This window comes from Nerophis lumbriciformis, linkage group LG02, assembly GCF_033978685.3.
Source record: "Nerophis lumbriciformis linkage group LG02, RoL_Nlum_v2.1, whole genome shotgun sequence".
Classification (NCBI taxonomy): Eukaryota; Metazoa; Chordata; class Actinopteri; order Syngnathiformes; family Syngnathidae; genus Nerophis; species Nerophis lumbriciformis.
Window position 1 is genome coordinate 4,465,099 of NC_084549.2, and position 20,577 is coordinate 4,485,675.

The 20,577-nt window shown below is 35.6% G+C and overlaps 1 protein-coding gene across 4 annotated transcripts in view; it reads right to left on the reverse strand.

Moving 5' to 3' along the window:
* Positions 1-10,002: 10,002 nt before the first annotated feature.
* The window catches only part of LOC133577325 (C-terminal-binding protein 2-like), a 205,025-nt gene continuing 194,450 nt past the window's right edge, over positions 10,003-20,577 (reverse strand). For 3 of the 4 annotated variants that reach the window (XM_061931253.1, XM_061931081.1, XM_061931334.1), the window contains 2 exons: positions 19,330-19,459; positions 10,003-10,763 (listed from right to left, as the gene is read on the reverse strand). In XM_061931253.1, coding sequence (XP_061787237.1) covers positions 10,589-10,763; positions 19,330-19,459 — 305 coding nt within the window. In that variant the 3' untranslated portion in view covers positions 10,003-10,588. Of the gene's footprint in view, positions 10,764-19,067; positions 19,149-19,329; positions 19,460-20,577 lie in introns of all 4 variants that reach the window. The other variant, XM_061931167.1, reaches the window with a different exon arrangement.

Genomic DNA, 20,577 nt, shown 5'->3' on the forward strand with positions numbered 1-20,577 from the left:
TTACTAATAACAATTCACAGTTTTAATGCATATGCCTAATTGCCTACAAGTTTAGTTATAAATATAACAAAATACCAAATGTAAACATTTCATTCTTTTCGCCAAAATAGGATATAAATTTATGAAAATAATGAAACATGTTTAGTATTGTTTACTCATATTTGAAAATAGGAAATAATAATAATGTGAGGACACTGACATATTGCATGAAACAAGTGTGAAAATATTTACCTTCAAGATTGTTACACCACTGACAATATTGTTTCAAGAGACTACATCCCGAGATTAAAAAAAGACGGAATTCCGACTTCAGACGGAAAAATCACATGTCTGCAGTATGCTGGTTTTTTTTTTCCAATAAAATACCGGAAAGGATAGAAATGTAGTTTGTCTCTTTTATCCGATTATTAATCGATTAATCAAAGTAATAATCTACAGATTAACCGATTATCAAATTAATCGTTAGTTGCAGCCCTAATATATATATATATATATATATATATATATATATACACACCGTATTTTTCTGAGTATAAGTCGCTCCGGAGTATAAGTCGCACCGGCCGAAAATGCACAATAAAGAAGGAAAAAAACATATATAAGTCGCACTGCAGTATAAGTCGCATTTTTGGGGGAAATGTATTTGATAAAAGCCAACACCAAGAATAGACATTTGAAAGGCAATTTAAAATAAATCAAGAATAGTGAACAACAGGCTGAATAAGTGTACGTTATATGAGGCATAAATAACCAACTGGTATGTTAACGTAACATATTATGGTAAGAGTCATTCAAATAACTATAACATATAGAACATGCTATACGTTTACCAAACAATCTGTCACTCCTAATCGCTAAATCCCATGAAATCTTATACGTCTAGTCTCTTACGTGAATGAGATCAATAATATTATTTGATATTTTACGCTAATGTGTTCATCATTTCACACATAAGTCGCTCCTGAGTATAAGTCGCACCCCCGGCCAAACTATGAAAAAAAACTGCGACTTATAGTCCGAAAAATACGGTATTTGGAGTTTTTTTGCTGTTTTCCTGTGTGTAGTGTTTTACTTCTTGTCTTGCGCTCCTATTTTTGGTGGCTTTTTCTCTTGTTTTGGTATTTTCCTGTAGCAGTTTCATGTCTTCCTTTGAGCGATATTTCCCGCATTGACTTTGTTTTAGCAATCAAGAATATTTCAGTTTTTATCCTTCTTTGTGGGGACGTTGTTGATTGTCATGTCATGTTCGGATGTACATTGTGCACGCCGTCTTTGCTCCACAGTAAGTCTTTGCTCCACAGTAAGTCTTTGCTGTCATCCAGCATCCTGTTTTTGTTTACTTTGTAGCCAGTTCAGTCTTATGGTAAGAGTCATTCAAATAACTGTAACATATAGAACATGCTATACGTTTACCAAACAATCTGTCACTCCTAATCGCTAAATCCCATGAAATCTTATACGTCTAGTCTCTTACGTGAATGAGATCAATAATATTATTTGATATTTTACGGTAATGTGTTAATCATTTCACACATAAGTCGCTCCTGAGTATAAGTCGCACCCCCGGCCAAACTATGAAAAAAACTGCGACTTATAGTCTGAAAAATACGGTATATATATATATACTGCATTCTATTTTATTTATTGAGTTTACAACCCCCTGGTGCTGATTTGTACTGTTTTTGTACTTATTTTGATTATTATTATTTCGATTGTTTGTAAATGTTGCAGTTTATAAATAAAGGTTTATAAAATAAATAAAATAAAAACAAGGCACAAAGCTCCGCCCCCATGCGCGCTCCCGCGGCAGGGCTACTAAATATTTCAGCCATACAGAATTTGCATACCTGCCAACTACTCCGGTTTTCCCGTAATTAGTACGGTTTTCATCAACCTATTCCGGGTTACGGTTGCAGCGATAAAAAATACGGTTTTTCATTAATTAAAAATAATAATTTTTTTTTAAGTTTTATTCATGAAATCGCGTAACAACAATGACATTCGACCTGCTTCCCGTAACTTCCTATCGAGCCATTCCGCGAGGCTATTTATAGCACCGCTGCCAAGCACGAGGCACCTGTTGCCCATTGTTTCCAAACGAGCGAAGGATCATGGAATCAGCCGGAGAAAAATCGCATACGAGTCTTAAACCGAAAAGAAAACTGCAGTCATTCCGTGAAGAATATTCAAAAGCCTATCCGGGAATAATTATCCGTTCCAAAAAGGGTGAAAACTACGCGAATTGCACCTTGTGCAGACAAGATTTTTCGATCGGACACGGAGGAATTAGCGATGTAAAAGACCACGTTGGGACAAAAAAACACAAGTCTAATGCCGTTGCTAGCGATACAAGTGGAAAACTTTCAACGTTTTTCGGATTTTAGCCACAAAAAGGTAATGACACCAATGTTATCTATTGGAATTGTTTAGTACTGTTATACTGTTAAAAGTGTTTATACTATTTATGCTTTCAAGTCCAAGTTGAAGAAATCTTGTTAAATGTTGACAGCATAACTACCAAAATACAGAAGTATGTCCTTAATATTTTTGCAGTGCTATTTCTGTTGAAAAGTTCAAATGATTACATTAGAGATGCATACCTGCCAACTTTTGTTATCAGAAAAACCTAGTAGCCAGGGTCCAGGGGCCGCAGGCCCCGGTAGGTCCAGGACAAAGTCCTGGTGGGGGGTTCAGGCCAACGCAAAATGATTGATTGCATTCAGACAGGTTAAAATGTTGCTAAAACCATCACTTTTCTATCAGTCACAGTGACTTTTCAAAACAAAAATATTACAGCAAAAATCATATGGGTTGATTGACATGTTTATTCTGTAAGCTAACTTCAATAGTTTGAAATTATTTTGACAGTTAATGCCAGTTATCCTGTCAACCTTTCACAAGACTTCAATTTGTTAATTGAAAGTATAAACACTTTTTACAGTAAACAAATGGTAAAACAGTACTAAACAATTCCATTCAAAAAAAAATTGGTGTCATTATTAACTTTCTGTCCAAGCTTGTATAATCTACTGCCTTGTTCAATTGTAAAAAATATTCTGTGCCTAAAATTCACATTTCTATCACAATTATCATACTGTAAACATGGTAAGCTAACTTCATTAAAATTAATAGTCCTGTCAATAGCATGGAATTACAATTCAAATGTAGTTTTTTTTGTAAGCCTTTCAAAAGAATTCAAAATATGAAAAATTAATGAAAATTAATTGAAGCCATCAGACACTTGAAAAGTGGCACATCACATCTCTAATGTAATCATTTGAACTTTTCAACAGAAATAGCACTGCAAAAATATTAAGGACATACTTCTGTATTTTGGTAGTTATGCTGTCAACATTTAACAAGATTTCTTCAACTTGGACTTGAAAGCATAAATAGTATAAACACTTTTAACAGTATAACAGTACTAAACAATTCCAATAGATAACATTGGTGTCATTACCTTTTTGTGGCTAAAATCCAAATTTAGCAACGGCATTAGACTTGTGTTTTTTTGTCCCAACGTGGTCTTTTACATCGCTAATTCCTCCGTGTCCGATCGAAAAGTCTTGTCTGCACAAGGTGCAATTCGCGTAGTTTTCACCCTTTTTGGAACGGATCATTATTCCCGGATAGGCTTTTGAATATTCTTCACGGAATGACTGCAGTTTTCTTTTCGGTTTAAGACTCGTTTGCCATTTTTCTCCGGCTGATTCCATGATCGTTCGCTCGTTTGGAAACAATGGCAACTGGTGCCTCGTGCTTGGCAGCGGTGCTATAAATAGCATTCGGAATGGCTCGATAGGAAGTTACGGGAAGCAGTGTCGATTGTCATTGTTGTTATGCGATTTCGTGAATAAAACTTAAAAAAAAAAAATAAAAAAATTAATTAATGAAAAACCGTATTTTTTATCACTGCAACCGTAACCCGGAATAGGTTGATGAAAACCGTACTAATTACGGGAAAACCGGAGTAATTGGCAGGTATGGAGATGTGATGTGCCACTTTTCAAGTGTCTGATGGCTTAAATTAATTTTCATTAATTTTTCACATTTTGAATTCTTTTGAAAGGCTTACAAAAAAACTACATTTGAATTGTAATTCCATGCTATTGACAGGACTATTAATTTTAATGAAGTTAGCTTACCATGTTTACAGTATGATAATTGTGATAGAAATGTGAATTTTAGGCACAGAATATTTTTTACAATTGAACAAGGCAGTAGATTATACAAGCTTGGACAGAAAGTTAATAATGACACCAATTTTTTTTTTTAATGGAATTGTTTGAGACAATATAACAATACCAAAACAAAAGGAAGACACAATATGACAATACCAAAACAAAAAGAAGACACAATATAACAATACCAAAACAAAAGGAAGATACAATATGACAATACTAAAACAAAAGGAAGACACAATATGACAATACTAAAACAAAAGGAAGACACAATATGACAATACCAAAACAAAAGGAAGAGACAATATGACAATACCAAAACAAAAGGAAGAGACAATATGACAATACCAAAACAAAAGGAAGAGACAATATGACAATACTAAAACAAAAGGAAGACACAATATGACAATACTAAAACAAAAGGAAGACACACTATGACAATACCAAAACAAAAGGAAGAGACAATATAACAATACCAAAACAAAAGGAAGACACAATATAACAATACCAAAACAAAAGGAAGACACAATAAAACAATACCAAAACAAAAAGAAGACACAATACAACAATACCAAAACAAAAGGAAGACACAATACAACAATACCAAAACAAAAGGAAGACACAATATGACAATACCAAAACAAAAGGAAGACACAATATGACAATACCAAAACAAAATGAAGAGACAATGTGACAATACCAAAACAAAAGGAAGAGACAATATGACAATACCAAAACAAAAGGAAGAGACAATATGACAATAACAAAACAAAAGGAAGAAACAATATAACAATACCAAAACAAAAGGAAGACACAATATGACAATACCAAAACAAAATGAAGAGACAATGTGACAATACCAAAACAAAAGGAAGACACAATATGACAATACCAAAACAAAAGGAAGACACAATATGACAATACCAAAACAAAAGGAAGAGACAATATGACAATACCAAAACAAAAGGAAGAGACAATATGACAATACCAAAACAAAAGGAAGAGACAATATGACAATAACAAAACTGTGATGAGGTGGCGACTTGTCCAGGGTGTACACCGCCTTCCGCCCGATTGTAGCTGAGATAGGCTCCAGCGCCCCCCGCGACCCCAAAAGGGAATAAGCGGTAGAAAATGGATGGATGGATGTTTAGTACTGTTTTACCATTTGTTTACTGTAAAAAGTGTTTATACTTTCAATGAACAAATTGAAGTCTTGTGAAAGGTTGACAGGATAACTGGCATTAACTGTCAAAATAATTTCAAACTATTGAAGTTAGCTTACAGAATAAACATGTCAATCAACCCATATGATTTTTGCTGTAATATTTTTGTTTTGAAAAGTCACTGTGACTGATAGAAAAGTGATGGTTTTAGCAACATTTTAACCTGTCTGAAGGACTTTGTCCTGGACCTACCGGCCCCTGGACCCTGGCTACTAGGTTTTTCTGATTTCAAAAGTTGGCAGGTATGAATTTGGTACGACACTTGTTTAAGGTCACAACGCGGTGGAGAACCCCGAGTTAGTTCATTCCTCAACTGTTTTTCTACCGCTTCTATTCGCGCTAAGTCCAACGTTAATTAGCAGTTGGCAGCAAAGACTGCAAAATGGCGGCCAGACTATGTGTCAATGCACTAAGTTTCCACGGCACGGCGATAATTCACAAAGTTAACATTCAGTCAGACTATAACAGCCAGGTGATGATATCTGAATACATCAAATAAATACATTTCACAAAGACTTACCAGTTTGTTTCCGTGTCACTTTTTTTTTTTATTATTATTTTTTTCAATTGCCCGCCAAGTGAAGACTCCCCCCTCACCCCCTCCTCCTTCTTCTTCTTCAAGTGTTCGAAAGTCAAGTATCGCGAGATCTTGCAGGTATCGTGATTGGCCCGTCCAATAAGAGAAGACCTGAGTACGTCACTTCCTTTCCAGCAATTTATGACTTTTACGACGTCACGTGTTGTGACATTTGAATGTTTTTATTAAAGTTTTGTAAAAAAAAAAGAATGACCTACCTCTTGGTAAAAGAGAACAAAAATATACAAATCAAGAAGAGGTACATTTAAAAAAATCTGGCATTATTATCGCCACAATTTCACTTTTTTGGTCTTTGTCACGTGACGCACAGGAATCCTATTAAGTCTTTTTTTTTTTTTTTAAACGAGGCACTTAACTTTATATCTGCGTACCATACTGGTGCTTTAATTGATCAGTATTGTAAATTGATGTAAATAAAGCAGTAAAAAAAATATCTTTTTTTTTTTTTTTGCCATTTAGGGCTGCTAAGCACATTTTTTTTTATTTCTGTACAAATCCACATGGTTCCAAATTAAATACTGTCTTCTTAAATAATGTTTTGTATGTAATCTTTTATTTGGCATTGTTTTTAAAACAAATATTACAAATTGTTATAGTAATAGGAAGTGATGTAGTGTTCATACATGCATTCAAAAATCATCATCTATTCAACATTGATTCAACAACGGTTTTTCAATCATTGAAATGGTATGAAAGTAGAATTTGCGGTAGGAATTGCATGTGAATGCCCTTGTGGGCTGAAATGCTTCAAATCGGATCAGAAATGTGGGATGTGTTTCCCATTCATTGTCAATAGGGAGAAAATTACCGGAAATTCTGGGAAAACCGGGAATTTTGGGGGAAAGGGAAAACATGTTTTGCATTTGACGTATGCACGTGAAGAGGAGTGTGGGTTTATGTTGATAAGTCGGAATCGGCTAAAAAAAAAATGACGCAAAATGTTGAGAATTGTGGGCATTGTAGAACTAAAAATACGTCCATTCATTTGAATTAGAATCATACTTGACAACCCTCCCGATTTTTCCGGGAGTCTCCCGAATTTCAGTGCCTCTCCTGAGACAACCATTCTCCCGATTTCCAGCCAGACTTAAGGCCATACTTGCCAACCCTCCCGAATTTTCCGGGAGACTCCCGAAATTCAGCGCCTCTCCCGAAAACCTCCCGGGACAAATATTCTCCCGAAAATCTCCCGGTTTTCAGCCGGAGCTGGAAGCCACGCCCCCTCCAGCTCCATGCGGACCTGAGTGAGGACAGCCTTTTTTCATGATGGGAGGACAACAGGGTGACAAGAACTAAATCATCCAGACTAAAGATAAATTGTATTATTATGTTTATTTTACCTAAAAATAAATATATTTATTAATTTAAAAAAAATAAAAAATACATTTTTACTATATTTTGCTAAAAACATCAAAATTAATTGTATTTTTTTTTGTATTTTTTCCTGACTCCTTACTACATCCAGCCATAGAATTATACATTAAAATAAACATATTTGAAATAATTGATTTTAAATGATCATAATAATTCATTTAAAATGACCATATTTAATTATTAAAATAATTGCTTGTTTATCAACAACTTTAGCATTTTATTCATTACATTTTGAAACTCTCAGAAGCCAAGTTATGTTATATTCCTTAATATTTATTTATGCAAGTTTGAAGTATCAATTATCCAAACACAGTTTTGTTTGCATATTTTCAGGATGTAGATATATATATATATATATATATATATATATATATATATATATATGTGTATGAAATACTTGACTTGGTGAATTCTAGCTGTCAATATACTCCTCCCCTCTTAACCACGCCCCGTCCCACCCCCGACCACGACCCACCCCCCACCTCCCGAAATCGGAGGTCTCAAGGTTGGCAAGTATGCTTTAGGCACGCCTCCAGCTCTAGGTCCGTGCAGACCTGAGTGAGGACAGCCTGTCGTCATTGATTGATTGATTGAGACTTGTATTAGTAGATTGCACAGTACAGTACATATTGACCACTAAATGGTAACACCCCAATAAGTTTTTCAACTTGTTTAAATCGGGGTCCACGTTAATCAATTCACGTCCGCTTGGCCAACCAAAAAGTAACCACAGCACACTACACCGTGTAGTGTGCTGTGGTTACTTTTTGGTTGGCCGACGGTTTACTTTGTATTGCGCACCCTGACGGCAAGTGTGGGAGTCTGTTCTGAAGTATGAAGTAAAGAGACGTAACTTCGTCACCTCGCCTGGTTATTGACTCTAACCCAGAATATTACACTGCCCATACCTATGCTCCTTCAAAGGCTGTGCTACTGGCTGCAAAGCATTGCACTTTCAAATGCAACAATGAGTAGAGGAGTGTTATGTGTGTGTATATGTGTAAATAAATGAACATTGAAATTCAAGTATTTATTTTATTTATATGTATATATATATATATATATATATATATATATATGTATTTTATTATATATATACATATATATATATGTATTTTATTATATATATACATATAAATATTTATTTTATATATATATGTATATATATATATATAATAAAATACATATATATATGTATTTTATTATATATATACATATAAATAAAATAAATACTTGACTTTCAGTGAATTCTAGCTATATACTGTGTATATATATATATATATACATACTGTATATATACACTGTATATATACACACTGTATATATATATATATATATACATACATATATATATGTATTTTATTATATATATACATATAAATATTTATTTTATATATATATGTATATATATATATATATATATATATATATATATATAATAAAATACATATATATATGTATTTTATTATATATATACATATAAATAAAATAAATACTTGACTTTCAGTGAATTCTAGCTATATACTGTGTATATATATATATATATACATACTGTATATATACACTGTATATATACACACTGTATATATATATATATATATATATATATACATACACACAGTATATAGCTAGAATTCACTGAAAGTCAAGTATTTATTTTATTTATACACATATATATATAAGAAATACTTGAATTTTTGTGAATTCTAGCTATAAATATACTCCTCCCCCTTAAACAAGAAAAATAAATTAAAAACATTTTCTTAAATAAATGAACATTGAAATTTATTTATTTTATTTATATGTATATATATATATATATATATATATATACAACAAAATACATATATATATATATATGTATTTTATTATATATATACATATAAATAAATATTTATTCTATATATATATGTATATATATAATAATAAAATACATATATATATATGTATTTTATTATATATATACATATAAATAAAATAAATACTTGACTCAGTGAATTCTAGCTATATACTGTATATATATATATATATATATATATACATATACATGCTGTATATACTGTATATATATATATATATATATACAGTATATAGCTAGAATTCACTGAAAGTCAAGTATTTATTTTATTTATACACATATATATATATAAGAAATACTTGAATTTTAGTGAATTCTAGCTATAAATATACTCCTCCCCCCTTAAACAAGAAAAATAAATTAAAAACATTTTCTTGAATAAAAAATAAAGTAAAACAATATAAAAACAGTTTCATAGAAACTAGTAATTAATGAAAATTAGTAAAATTAACTGTTAAAGATTAGTACTATTAGTGGAGCAGCAGCACGCACAATCATGTGTGCTTACGGACTGTATCCCTTGCAGACTGTATTGATATATATTGATATATAATGTAGGAACCACAATATTAATAACAGAAAGAAACAACCCTTTTGTGTGAATGAGTGTAAATGGGGGAGGGAGTTTTTTGGGGTTGGTGCACTAATTGTAAATGTATCTTGTGTTTTTTATATTGATTTAATAAATTTAAAAAAATAAAAATAAAAAAAAATAAAAAATTTTTTTATAAAGATAATAACACTCAAGTGTTACACTACAAAACATCAATCGGGACAGCACGTTTTATTTGTTTTTGTTCCAGCTGCACGTGTAATTTAATGTTCACCTTCTTGTACAAGAAACAAAACACAGAAAGAAAAAAAAGAAAGAAAAAAAAAGTGCTAAGATTTCAAGAAACTAGAAGGAAATGAGAACATTCAACACTCAAACTGCACTCAAAATGTGGGACGTGAACACAAACGGACCAAAAAAAACAAAATAAAACGACGGAAGACAAAATAATCCAGGTTGGTGTAATATTCCAGAACACGTGACGCATCATGACGTGACGTGTCCAACAATTTAATCATTTAAAGGCCGATTTGCTGTAGTAAGGAAGTGCAATGACGCATCCGTCCACTAGAGGGAGACACAGCAGCTAAAACATGTAACATTAGCAGAGAGAACAGAAACACAACAAAAATAACAACACATGTTTTGTCAATGAAGGGGGGGCAGGAAAGCCTTAAAAGGACTTCCTGTCAGTCCAAGAAGACAGAAAGGAGGGGGTCAGGGGGGGGGCTTTGACAGTCTCATCTGTGTGTCCTCCATCGTCCCCAGGGAGGGACCATGCTGGTGGGGTCTCGGCCCTCACGGCTCGCTCGTGTGCTCTCTGGTGGGGTCGCCGTGCTTGGAGGGGGGCCGGTTGGGGGAGGCGGCCTGGGGGGCGTGGCTACCTGGGGGCAGCGGGTGGACCATGGGCACCCCCCCGGGCAGCAGGCCCTCCATCGGCCTGGGGACCCCACCCAGCACGCCGGGAGGGAACCTGTCGAGACCCAAGACAAATGATTAGGGACACTTAAAGTATGTGGCCATTGGATTAGGGACACCTCTCTGTGTATGATGAAGAGGGTTCTAGGTTTTTTTTTTTTTTTCCACTAAATTAGGAATCACAAATAATACAAAAATATTGGGACACATAAATAAATCAATTACCGTATTTTCCGGACCATAGGGCGCACCGGATTATTAGGCGCACTGTCGATGAATGGTGAATTTCCGAACTTTTTTCATACAAAAGGAGCACCGTATTATAAGGCGCATTAAAGGAGTCATATTATCATTATTATTGTTTTCTAAATGTAAAAGACTTCCTTGTGGTCTGGATGAGTGGAATGTGTTGATGTTGGAATGTTTTGAATCGGTTGAAAAAGGTGCGAATTGTGGAAGTTTAAAAAATGGGCAATTTATATTGAATGGGGAAAATGTCCCTGAAAACTAAGGAATTCTTGGAAATCCGGGATTTTTTTTTTTTTTTTTTAATTGTTTAAGGAAAGCACACAATTTTGAACAGGCTGAATATTTTGGTGTTGGAACGTTTTGGTTCGAATGAAAAATGTGGGAATTGTGGAAGTTTGAAAAATCTCAGATTAATTTCAATGGAAATTTCATGGAAATTTGGAGATTTCGGGTAAAACGGGGATTTTTTGGGAAAATGTTAAAAGACTGGAATGGTCTGAATGAGTTGAAATAGCTGGTGTTGGAATTTTCCAAATCTGTCCAGAAATGCTGAAGTAGTAAAATTTGTATGGTATTAAGGAATTCCAGGAATTTTGGGAAAACCGGGAATTTTTCCAGTCCAAAACACAACTTGGTTTTTTTGTCCTGATTAAGAGGAATGTTTGGACAGTGGAACGGTTGAAGTGGGTTGAACAATTTGGATGGAGTAGAGGCAAGAAAGAAGGGTCAAAAAAGGTCATTCCTGGAATTTTTTTGAACTTGGCAAAATGATAGTTTGAATGTCCCTGAAAACTAAGGAATTCTTGGAAATCCGGGATTTAAAAAAAAAAAAAATTGTTTAAGGAAAGCACACAATTTTGAACAGGCTGAATATTTTGGAGTTGGTTCGAATGAAAAATGTGGGAATTGTGGAACTTTGAAAAATGTCCGATTAATTTCAATGGAAATTTCATGGAAATTTGGGAATTTCGGGATTTTTTTTTGGAAAATGTTAAAAGACTGGAATGGTCTGAATGAGTTGAAATAGCTGGTGTTGGAATTTTCCAAATCAGTCGAGAAATGCTGAAGTAGTAACATTTTTATGGTATTAGGGAATTCCAGGAATTTCGGGAAAACCGGGAATTTTTCCAGTTCAAAACACAACTTGGTTTTTTTGTCCTGATTAAGAGGAATGTTTGGACAGTGGAACGGTTGAAGTGGGTTGAAATATTTGGATGGAGTAGTGGCAAGAAAGAAGGGTCAAAAAAGGGAATTCCTGGAATTTTTTCGAACTTGGCAAAATGATAGTTTGAATGTCCCTGAAAACTAAGGAATTCTTGGAAATCCGGGATTTAAAAAGAAATTGTTTAAGGAAAGCACACAATTTTGAACAGGCTGAATATTTTGGAGTTGGAACGGTTTGATTCGAATGAAAAATGTGGGGATTGTGGAAGTTTGAAAAATCTCAGATTAATTTCAATGGAAATTTCATGGAAATTTGGAGATTTCGGGTAAAACGGGGATTTTTTGGGAAAATGTTAAAAGACTGGAATGGTCTGAATGAGTTGAAATAGCTGGTGTTGGAATTTTTCAAATCTGTCGAAAAAATGCTTAAGTAGTAACATTTTTATGGTATTAGGGAATTCCAGGAATTTCGGGAAAACTGGGAATTTTTCCAGTTCAAAACACAACTTGGTTTTTTTGTCCTGATTAAGAGGAATGTTTGGACAGTAGAAAGGTTGAAGTGGGTTGAAAAATTTGGATGGAGTAGTGGCAAGAAAGAAGGGTCAAAAAAGGGAATTCCTGGAATTTTTTCGAACTTGGCAAAATGATAGTTTGAATGTCCCTGAAAACTAAGGAATTCTTAGAAATCCGGGATTTAAAAAAAAAATTGTTTAAGGAAAGCACACAATTTTGAAAAGGCTGAATATTTTGGAGTTGGAACGGTTTGGTTCGAATGAAAAATGTGGGAATTGTGGAACTTTGAAAAATGTCCGATTCATTTCAATGGAAATTTCATGGAAATTTCAGGAAAAGCGGGATTTTTTGGTAAAATGTTAAAAGACTGGAATGGTCTGAATGAGTTGAAATAGCTGGTGTTGGAATTTTCCAAATCAGTCGAGAAATGCTGAAGTACTAACATTTTTATGGTATTAGGGAATTCCAGGAATTTCAGGAAAACCGGGAATTTTTCCAGTTCAAAACCCAACTTGTTTTTTTTGTCCTGATTAAGAGGAATGTTTGGACAGTAGAAAGGTTGAAGTGGGTTGAAACATTTGGATGGAGTAGTAGCAAGAAAGAAGGGTCAAAAAAGGTAATTCCTGGAATTTTTTCGAACTTGGCAAAATGATAGTTTGAATGTCCCTGAAAACTAAGGAATTCTTGGAAATCCGGGATTTTTTTAAAAAATTGTTTAAGGAAAGCACACAATTTTGAACAGGCTGAATATTTTGGAGTTGGAACGGTTTGGTTCGAATGAAAAATGTGGGAATTGTGGAACTTTGAAAAATGTCCGATTAATTTCAATGGTAATTTCATGGAAATTTCGGGAAAAGCGGTATTTTTTGGTAAAATGTTAAAAGACTGGAATGGTCTGAATGAGTTGAAATAGCTGGTGTTGGAATTTTCCAAATCTGTCCAGAAATGCTGAAGTAGTAACATTTTTATGGTATTAGGGAATTCCAGGAATTTCGGGAAAACCGGGAATTTTTCCACTTAAAAACACAACTTGGTTTTTTTGTCCTGATTAAGAGGAATGTTTGGACTGTAGAAAGGTTGAAGTGGGTTGAAACATTTGGATGGAGTAGAGGCAAGAAAGAAGGGTCAAAAAAGGGAATTCTGGGAATTCCAGGAATTTTTTCGAACTTGGCAAAATGATAGTTTGAATGTCCCTGAAAACTAAGGAATTCTTGGAAATCCGGGATTTTTTTTATTTTTTTTAAATTGTTTAAGGAAAGCACACAATTTTGAACAGGCTGAATATTTTGGAGTTGGAACGGTTTGATTCGAATGAAAAATGTGGGAATTGTGGAACTTTGAAAAATGTCAGATTAATGTCAATGGAAATTTCATGGAAATTTGGGAATTTCGGGAAAAGCGGGATTTTTTGGTAAAATGTTAAGAGACTGGAATGGTCTGAATGAGTTGAAATAGCTGGTGTTGGAATTTTCCAAATCAGTCGAGAAATGCTGAAGTAGTAACATTTTTATGGTATTAGGGAATTCCAGGAATTTTGGGAAAACTGGGAATTTTTCCAGTTCAAAACACAACTTCGTTTTTTTGTCCTGATTAAGAGGAATGTTTGGACAGTGGAACGGTTGAAGTGGGTTGAAAAATTTGGATGGAGTAGAGGCAAGAAAGAAGGGTCAAAAAAGGGAATTCCTGGAATTTTTTTGAACTTGGCAAAATGATAGTTTGAATGTCCCTGAAAACTAAGGAATTCTTGGAAATCCGGGATTTTTTTTAAAAATTGTTTAAGGAAAGCACACAATTTTGAACAGGCTGAATATTTTGGAGTTGGAGCGGTTTGGTTCGAATGAAAAATGTGGGAATTGTGGAACTTTGAAAAATGTCCGATTAATTTCAATGGAAATTTCATGGAAATTTCGGGAAAAGCGGGATTTTTTGGGAAAATGTTAAAAGACTGGAATGGTCTGAATGAGTTGAAATAGCTGGTGTTGGAATTTTCCAAATCAGTCGAGAAATGCTGAAGTAGTAACATTTTTATGGTATTAGGGAATTCCAGGAATTTCGGGAAAACCGGGAATTTTTCCAGTTCAAAACACAACTTGTTTTTTTTTTCCTGATTAAGAGGAATGTTTGGACAGTAGAAAGGTTGAAGTGGGTTGAAACATTTGGATGGAGTAGAGGCAAGAAAGAAGGGTCAAAAAAGGGAATTCCTGGAATTTTTTCGAACTTGGCAAAATGATAGGTTTGAATTTCCCTGAAAACTAAGGAATTCTTGGAAATCTGGGATTTTTTTAAATTGTTTAAGGAAAGCACACAATTTTGAACAGGCTGAATATTTTGGAGTTGGAACGGTTTGGTTCGAATGAAAAATGTGGGAATTGTGGAACTTTGAAAAATGTCCGATTAATTTCAATGGAAATTTCATGGAAATTTCGGGAAAAGCGGGATTTTTGGGGAAAATGTTAAAAGACTGGAATGGTCTGAATGAGTTGAAATAGCTGGTGTTGGAATTTTCCAAATTAGTCGAGAAATGCTGAAGTAGTAACATTTTTATGGTATTAGGGAATTCCAGGAATTTCGGGAAAACCGGGAATTTTTCCAGTTCAAAACACAACTTCGTTTTTTTTGTCCTGATTAAGAAGAATGTTTGGACAGTGGAACGGTTGAAGTGGGTTGAAACATTTGGATGGAGTAGAGGCAAGAAAGAAGGGTCAAAAAAGGGAATTCCTGGAATTTTTTCGAACTTGGCAAAATGATAGTTTGAATGTCCCTGAAAACTAAGGAATTCTTGGAAATCCGGGATTTAAAAAAAAAAAATTGTTTAAGGAAAGCACACAATTTTGAACAGACTGAATATTTTGGAGTTGGAACGGTTTGGTTCGAATGAAAAATGTGGGAATTGTGGAACTTTGAAAAATGTCAGATTAATTTCAATGGAAATTTCATGGAAATTTGGGAATTTCGGGAAAAGCGCGATTTTTTCACTTTTCACTATTTTTCTAACCATGCATTGCTGTGTGGCACGCACAAAAGTGCTTTCATCAAATGCACTAGATGGCAGTATTGTCCTGTTTAAGAGTGTCACAACATTGCTGTTTACGGCAGACCAACTGCTTTACGGTAGACGAAAACGTGACTGCTTTTGTTGTGTGTTGTTGCCGCGCTGGGAGGACGTTAATGAAACTGCCTAACTGTTGGAATAATTGTTTGTAAGTTATCACAAAAGAAACGTTGTATTATGAATGCTGTCTTTCGAGGCCTAACAAGAGGAAGAAGGCTCGTAAAACTCCACTGTGATTTCAACACGGACAGATGGCAGGATCTGCTCAACTTCCAGAGGAACTCTCTTTGAAGTGTTAAACGAACTCTCTCTGAAGTATTTCACAAACTCTCTTCCAACTGTTTGGTGACCGAGGTCAACGCTGTTTACGACCCGCTGCCCTCTTGAAGTCACTGTGGTCAGGAGACGGGAGGGGTTATCCATTGTCCTCCAACACCTGCCCCAGCTGGATCCAGGAAGAGCCCAAGCCCGAGAAATCCCACTTCTTGGTCTTCAAAGCGACCGAAAACAATGACTGTTTTACATACTCCCCATTCCTGCTGTGACATGTGTTGGTGCGTGAACATTGAATATTGTAATAAAGAGGAGACGAAAACCTTCTTCTTCAGAGCGTGGTGCAGGACTGTACAGAGAGTGCAGTGGCCATGTCTCTCCTCAATATTGAGTCCAAATTTAATTCTGTCTCTGTTTGATTCCTTGCCTTTTGTCTTGTTTAATAGATGTCCTCAGTGTTTGAACGTGACACTAACAATAAACCCACATAAGAAACCAAGAACTCGCCCCCCATCATTCTACAGTTATAACGTGATTGGGCAGGTACGCTGAGTCCGCCTGAATTTCGGGAGAAAATTTGTCCCAGGAGTTTTTCGGGAGAGGCGCTGAATTTCGGGAGTCTCCCGGAAAATCCGGGAGGGTTGGCAAGTATGCTTTATGGCTTTATATGAAAAGGCTGATTGTGCAAAAGAGGTTTTACATCTGGCTACACCATACCTGCCAACTTTTGAAATCAGAAAAACCTAGTAGCCAGGGTTTAAGGGCCGCAGGCCCCGGTAGGTCCAGGACAAAGTCCTGGTGGAGGGTTCAGGGCTTCGCCCCCCGACGCAAAATGATTATTAGCATTCAGACAGGTTAAAATGTTGCTAAAACCATCACTTTTCTATCAGTCACAGTGACTTTTCAAAACAAAAATATTACAGCAAAAATCATATGGGTTGATTGACATGTTTATTCTGTAAGCTAACTTCAATAGTTTGAAATTATTTTGACAGTTAATGCCAGTTATCCTGTCAACATTTCACAAGACTTCAATTTGTTAATTGAAAGTATAAACACTTTTTACAGTAAAGAAATGGTAAAACAGTACTAAACAATTCCATTAAAAAAAAAAATTGGTGTCATTATTAACTTTCTGTCCAAGCTTGTATAATCTACTGCCTTGTTCAATTGTAAAAAATATTCTGTGCCTAAAATTCACATTTCTATCACAATTATCATACTGTAAACATGGTAAGCTAACTTCATTAAAATTAATAGTCCTGTCAATAGCATGGAATTACAATTCAAATGTAGTTTTTTATGTAAGCCTTTCAAAAGAATTCAAAATATGAAAAATTAATGAAAATTAATTGAAGCCATCAGACACTTGAAAAGTGGCACATCACATCTCTAATGTAATCATTTGAACTTTTCAACAGAAATAGCACTGCAAAAATATTAAGGACATACTTCTGTATTTTGGTAGTTATGCTGTCAACATTTAACAAGATTTCTTCAACTTGGACTTGAAAGCATAAATAGTATAAACACTTTTAACAGTATAACAGTACTAAACAATTCCAATAGATAACATTGGTGTCATTACCTTTTTGTGGCTAAAATCCAAATGTATTCCATCAGATTGCTCATACTGCAAAAATGATATGGTAACTTTATGATAAGTTTACTTGAAGTGGCATAAAACACTGAAAGTGATTGTTCCTATAACCCCTTTGTTTCAAATGTTTGTTCCACTTGTGGCAGTCGGGCACTAGCATACCGTCTTTGACAACTTGAAGTGGCATAAAACACTGAAAGTGATTGTTCCTATAACCCCTTTGTTTTAAATGTTTTATGCCACTTCAAGTTGTCAAAGACGTGCTGTGAAATACAGCCGACAGGATTGCGCACCAAACACGAAGCAAGGCCAAAGCGCATGCATGGTGCAGGAGAACAAAGGACTTCTTTCATTTAAGGTTTGTGATAAACCATCAAACTCATTCGTTAAAAGGACTCTATAGTAATATAAAGCGAGTTTTTCTGGACATTATCATGCAAGAAAAGTTTATTTTTGGGACCGCGATCACCGCGTAATGATTTTTAAAGGTTGCATTACAAACATTTAACTGTCCCATGTGATCAGCCAGTGCGATTGGAAGTCCATGCTCAATTATTGCCTCCGTAAATAAAACTTCGGCATTTATCACATCCAAAGAATCTGTTTGGGCCACGAAAAACGTTGAAAGTTTTCCACTTGTATCGCTAGCAACGGCATTAGACTTGTGTTTTTTTGTCCCAACGTGGTCTTTTACATCGCTAATTCCTCCGTGTCCGATCGAAAAATCTTGTCTGCACAAGGTGCAATTCGCGTAGTTTTCACCCTTTTTTTTTTTTAATGAATGAAAAACCGTATTTTTTATCACTTCAACCGTAACCCGGAATAGGTTGATGAAAACCGTACGAATTACGGGAAAACCGGAGTAGTTGGCAGGTATGCTACGCTACACTGTCCCCCGGTGCAGCACTAACTCTTCCGGGACGCTAAATGGGTTGTACTTGTATAGCGCTTTTCTACCTTTTTTTTTTAAAGGAACTCAAGAGTGCTTTGACACTATTTCCACATTCACCCATTCACACACTTATGGTGGGAGCTGCCATGCAAGGTCCTAACCAGGACCCATCAGGAGCAAGGGTGAAGTGTCTTGCTCAAGGACACAACGGACGTGATTAGGATGGTAGAAGGTGGGGATTGAACCAGGAACCCTCAGGTTGCTGGCACGGCCACTCTCCCAACTTCGCCACATTGTCGCTACAATATACACCACTGCTACCACCAACCCCCCCCTCCCCCCATCTCCCGAATTCGGAGGTCTCAAGGTTGGCAAGTATGCTTCGAGGTCGGTAAGCACAACCAGAATTATTAACCGGGTTATTAGGCGCACTGTCGAGTTTTGAGGGAAAAATAAGGATGTTAAGTGCGCCTTATAGTAGGAAAAATACGGTAGTTGTCCCAATACTTTAGTACAAAGCAGGGGAAAGTCGTACACAAAACAAAAGGTGATTTATTTATTTTTTTAGGAGCCACTACTTAATTCATCATCATCATCATCATCATCATTGATTTACCTGCGTGAGAGGAATTAGGAATATAATTTGTCCTGCACGCCCCCTGTGGCTATGGCGTGCACCATGGTTTGGTTGACTCGGCTGTGTGAGAGAAGTAGTTACAGAATAAACCTCCAATCACTTCTGTCAACATCACCCCGCCCCCCCCCCGCAGGAAATCACGTTGGGTTAGGTGGATCCATCCATGGTCGGGGACAAAAAAAAAAAACAACGACGGTCATCTTTTCCAAGTCAAAGCCAAGCAAGAGTTGCGACTTCTCACCTGTAGGCGGCGCCGTTCATCTCAGGGTGCGTCTGCTGCTGCTGCTGCTGCTGCTCCATCATGCCCCACGGCGCCGAGGTGATGAAGAACTCTTTGTTGACGCAGTTCCGGAGACTATCAGGGATGCGGCCTGCGGGAGGACGGACAGTTTTTGATTGATTGATTGAGACTTGTATTAGTAGATTGCGCAGTACAGTACATATTCCGTAAAATTGACCACTAAACGGTAGGGGTGTAACGGTACCCAAAAATTCCGGTTCGGTACGTACCTCGGTTTAGAGGTCACAGTTCGGAGAAAACGACAAAATATAAATTTTTTGGTTATTTATTTACCAAATGTGTAAACCAGGGGTGCTCATTACGTCGATCGCGAGCTACCGGTCGATCTCGGAGGGTGTGTCAGTCGATCACCAGCCAGGCATTAAAAAAATAGTCCTAAAAATGAGCGATCATAAAAATCTTCACTATGACGTCACTTTGGTCACTTGATTGACATTCACGGCACCCGAGGGTCTTCTGAGATGACGCTGGCTGCTGCCGGCTCATTAAAATGACCGACTGGAAGGCGAGAAACACTTTATTTCAACAGACTCTGGCGCCGTACCTGTCGTCAAAACTCCAAAGACCGACTGCACAGTTGCACAGTTGCGCTAACAAAATAAGAGTCTCAGAAAGCCGGCGTGCACAAGCTAGCAAGCTACGGAGTTTGCCGACAATGTATTTCTTGTAAAGTGTATACAAAGGAGTACGGAAGCTGGACAAATAAGATGCCAAAAACCAACCACTTTCATGTGGTATTGGACAGAAAGGAGGACTTTTATCTCCTCCATTCGAAAATGCGGACGTTTTTAGCACCACTGTCTGATTCCAATCAATGCAAGTCATCAGAATCAGGTAATACACCAACTTATATTCTTGTCTTCATGAAAGAAAGGAATCTATATGTGTTAAACATGCTTGTATTATCTTTAAACACCTTAACTTGTTAACAATATTAACTATATGTGTTAAACATGCTTGCATTATCTTTAAACACCTTTAACTTATTAACAATATTAACTATATGTGTTAAACATGCTTGTATTATCTTTAAACACCTTTAACTTGTTAACAATATTAACTATATGTGTTAAACATGCTTGTATTATCATTAAACACCTTTAACTTGTTAACAATATTAACTATAGGTGTTAAACATGCTTGTATTATCTTTAAACACCTTTAAGTTGTTAACAATATTAACTATAT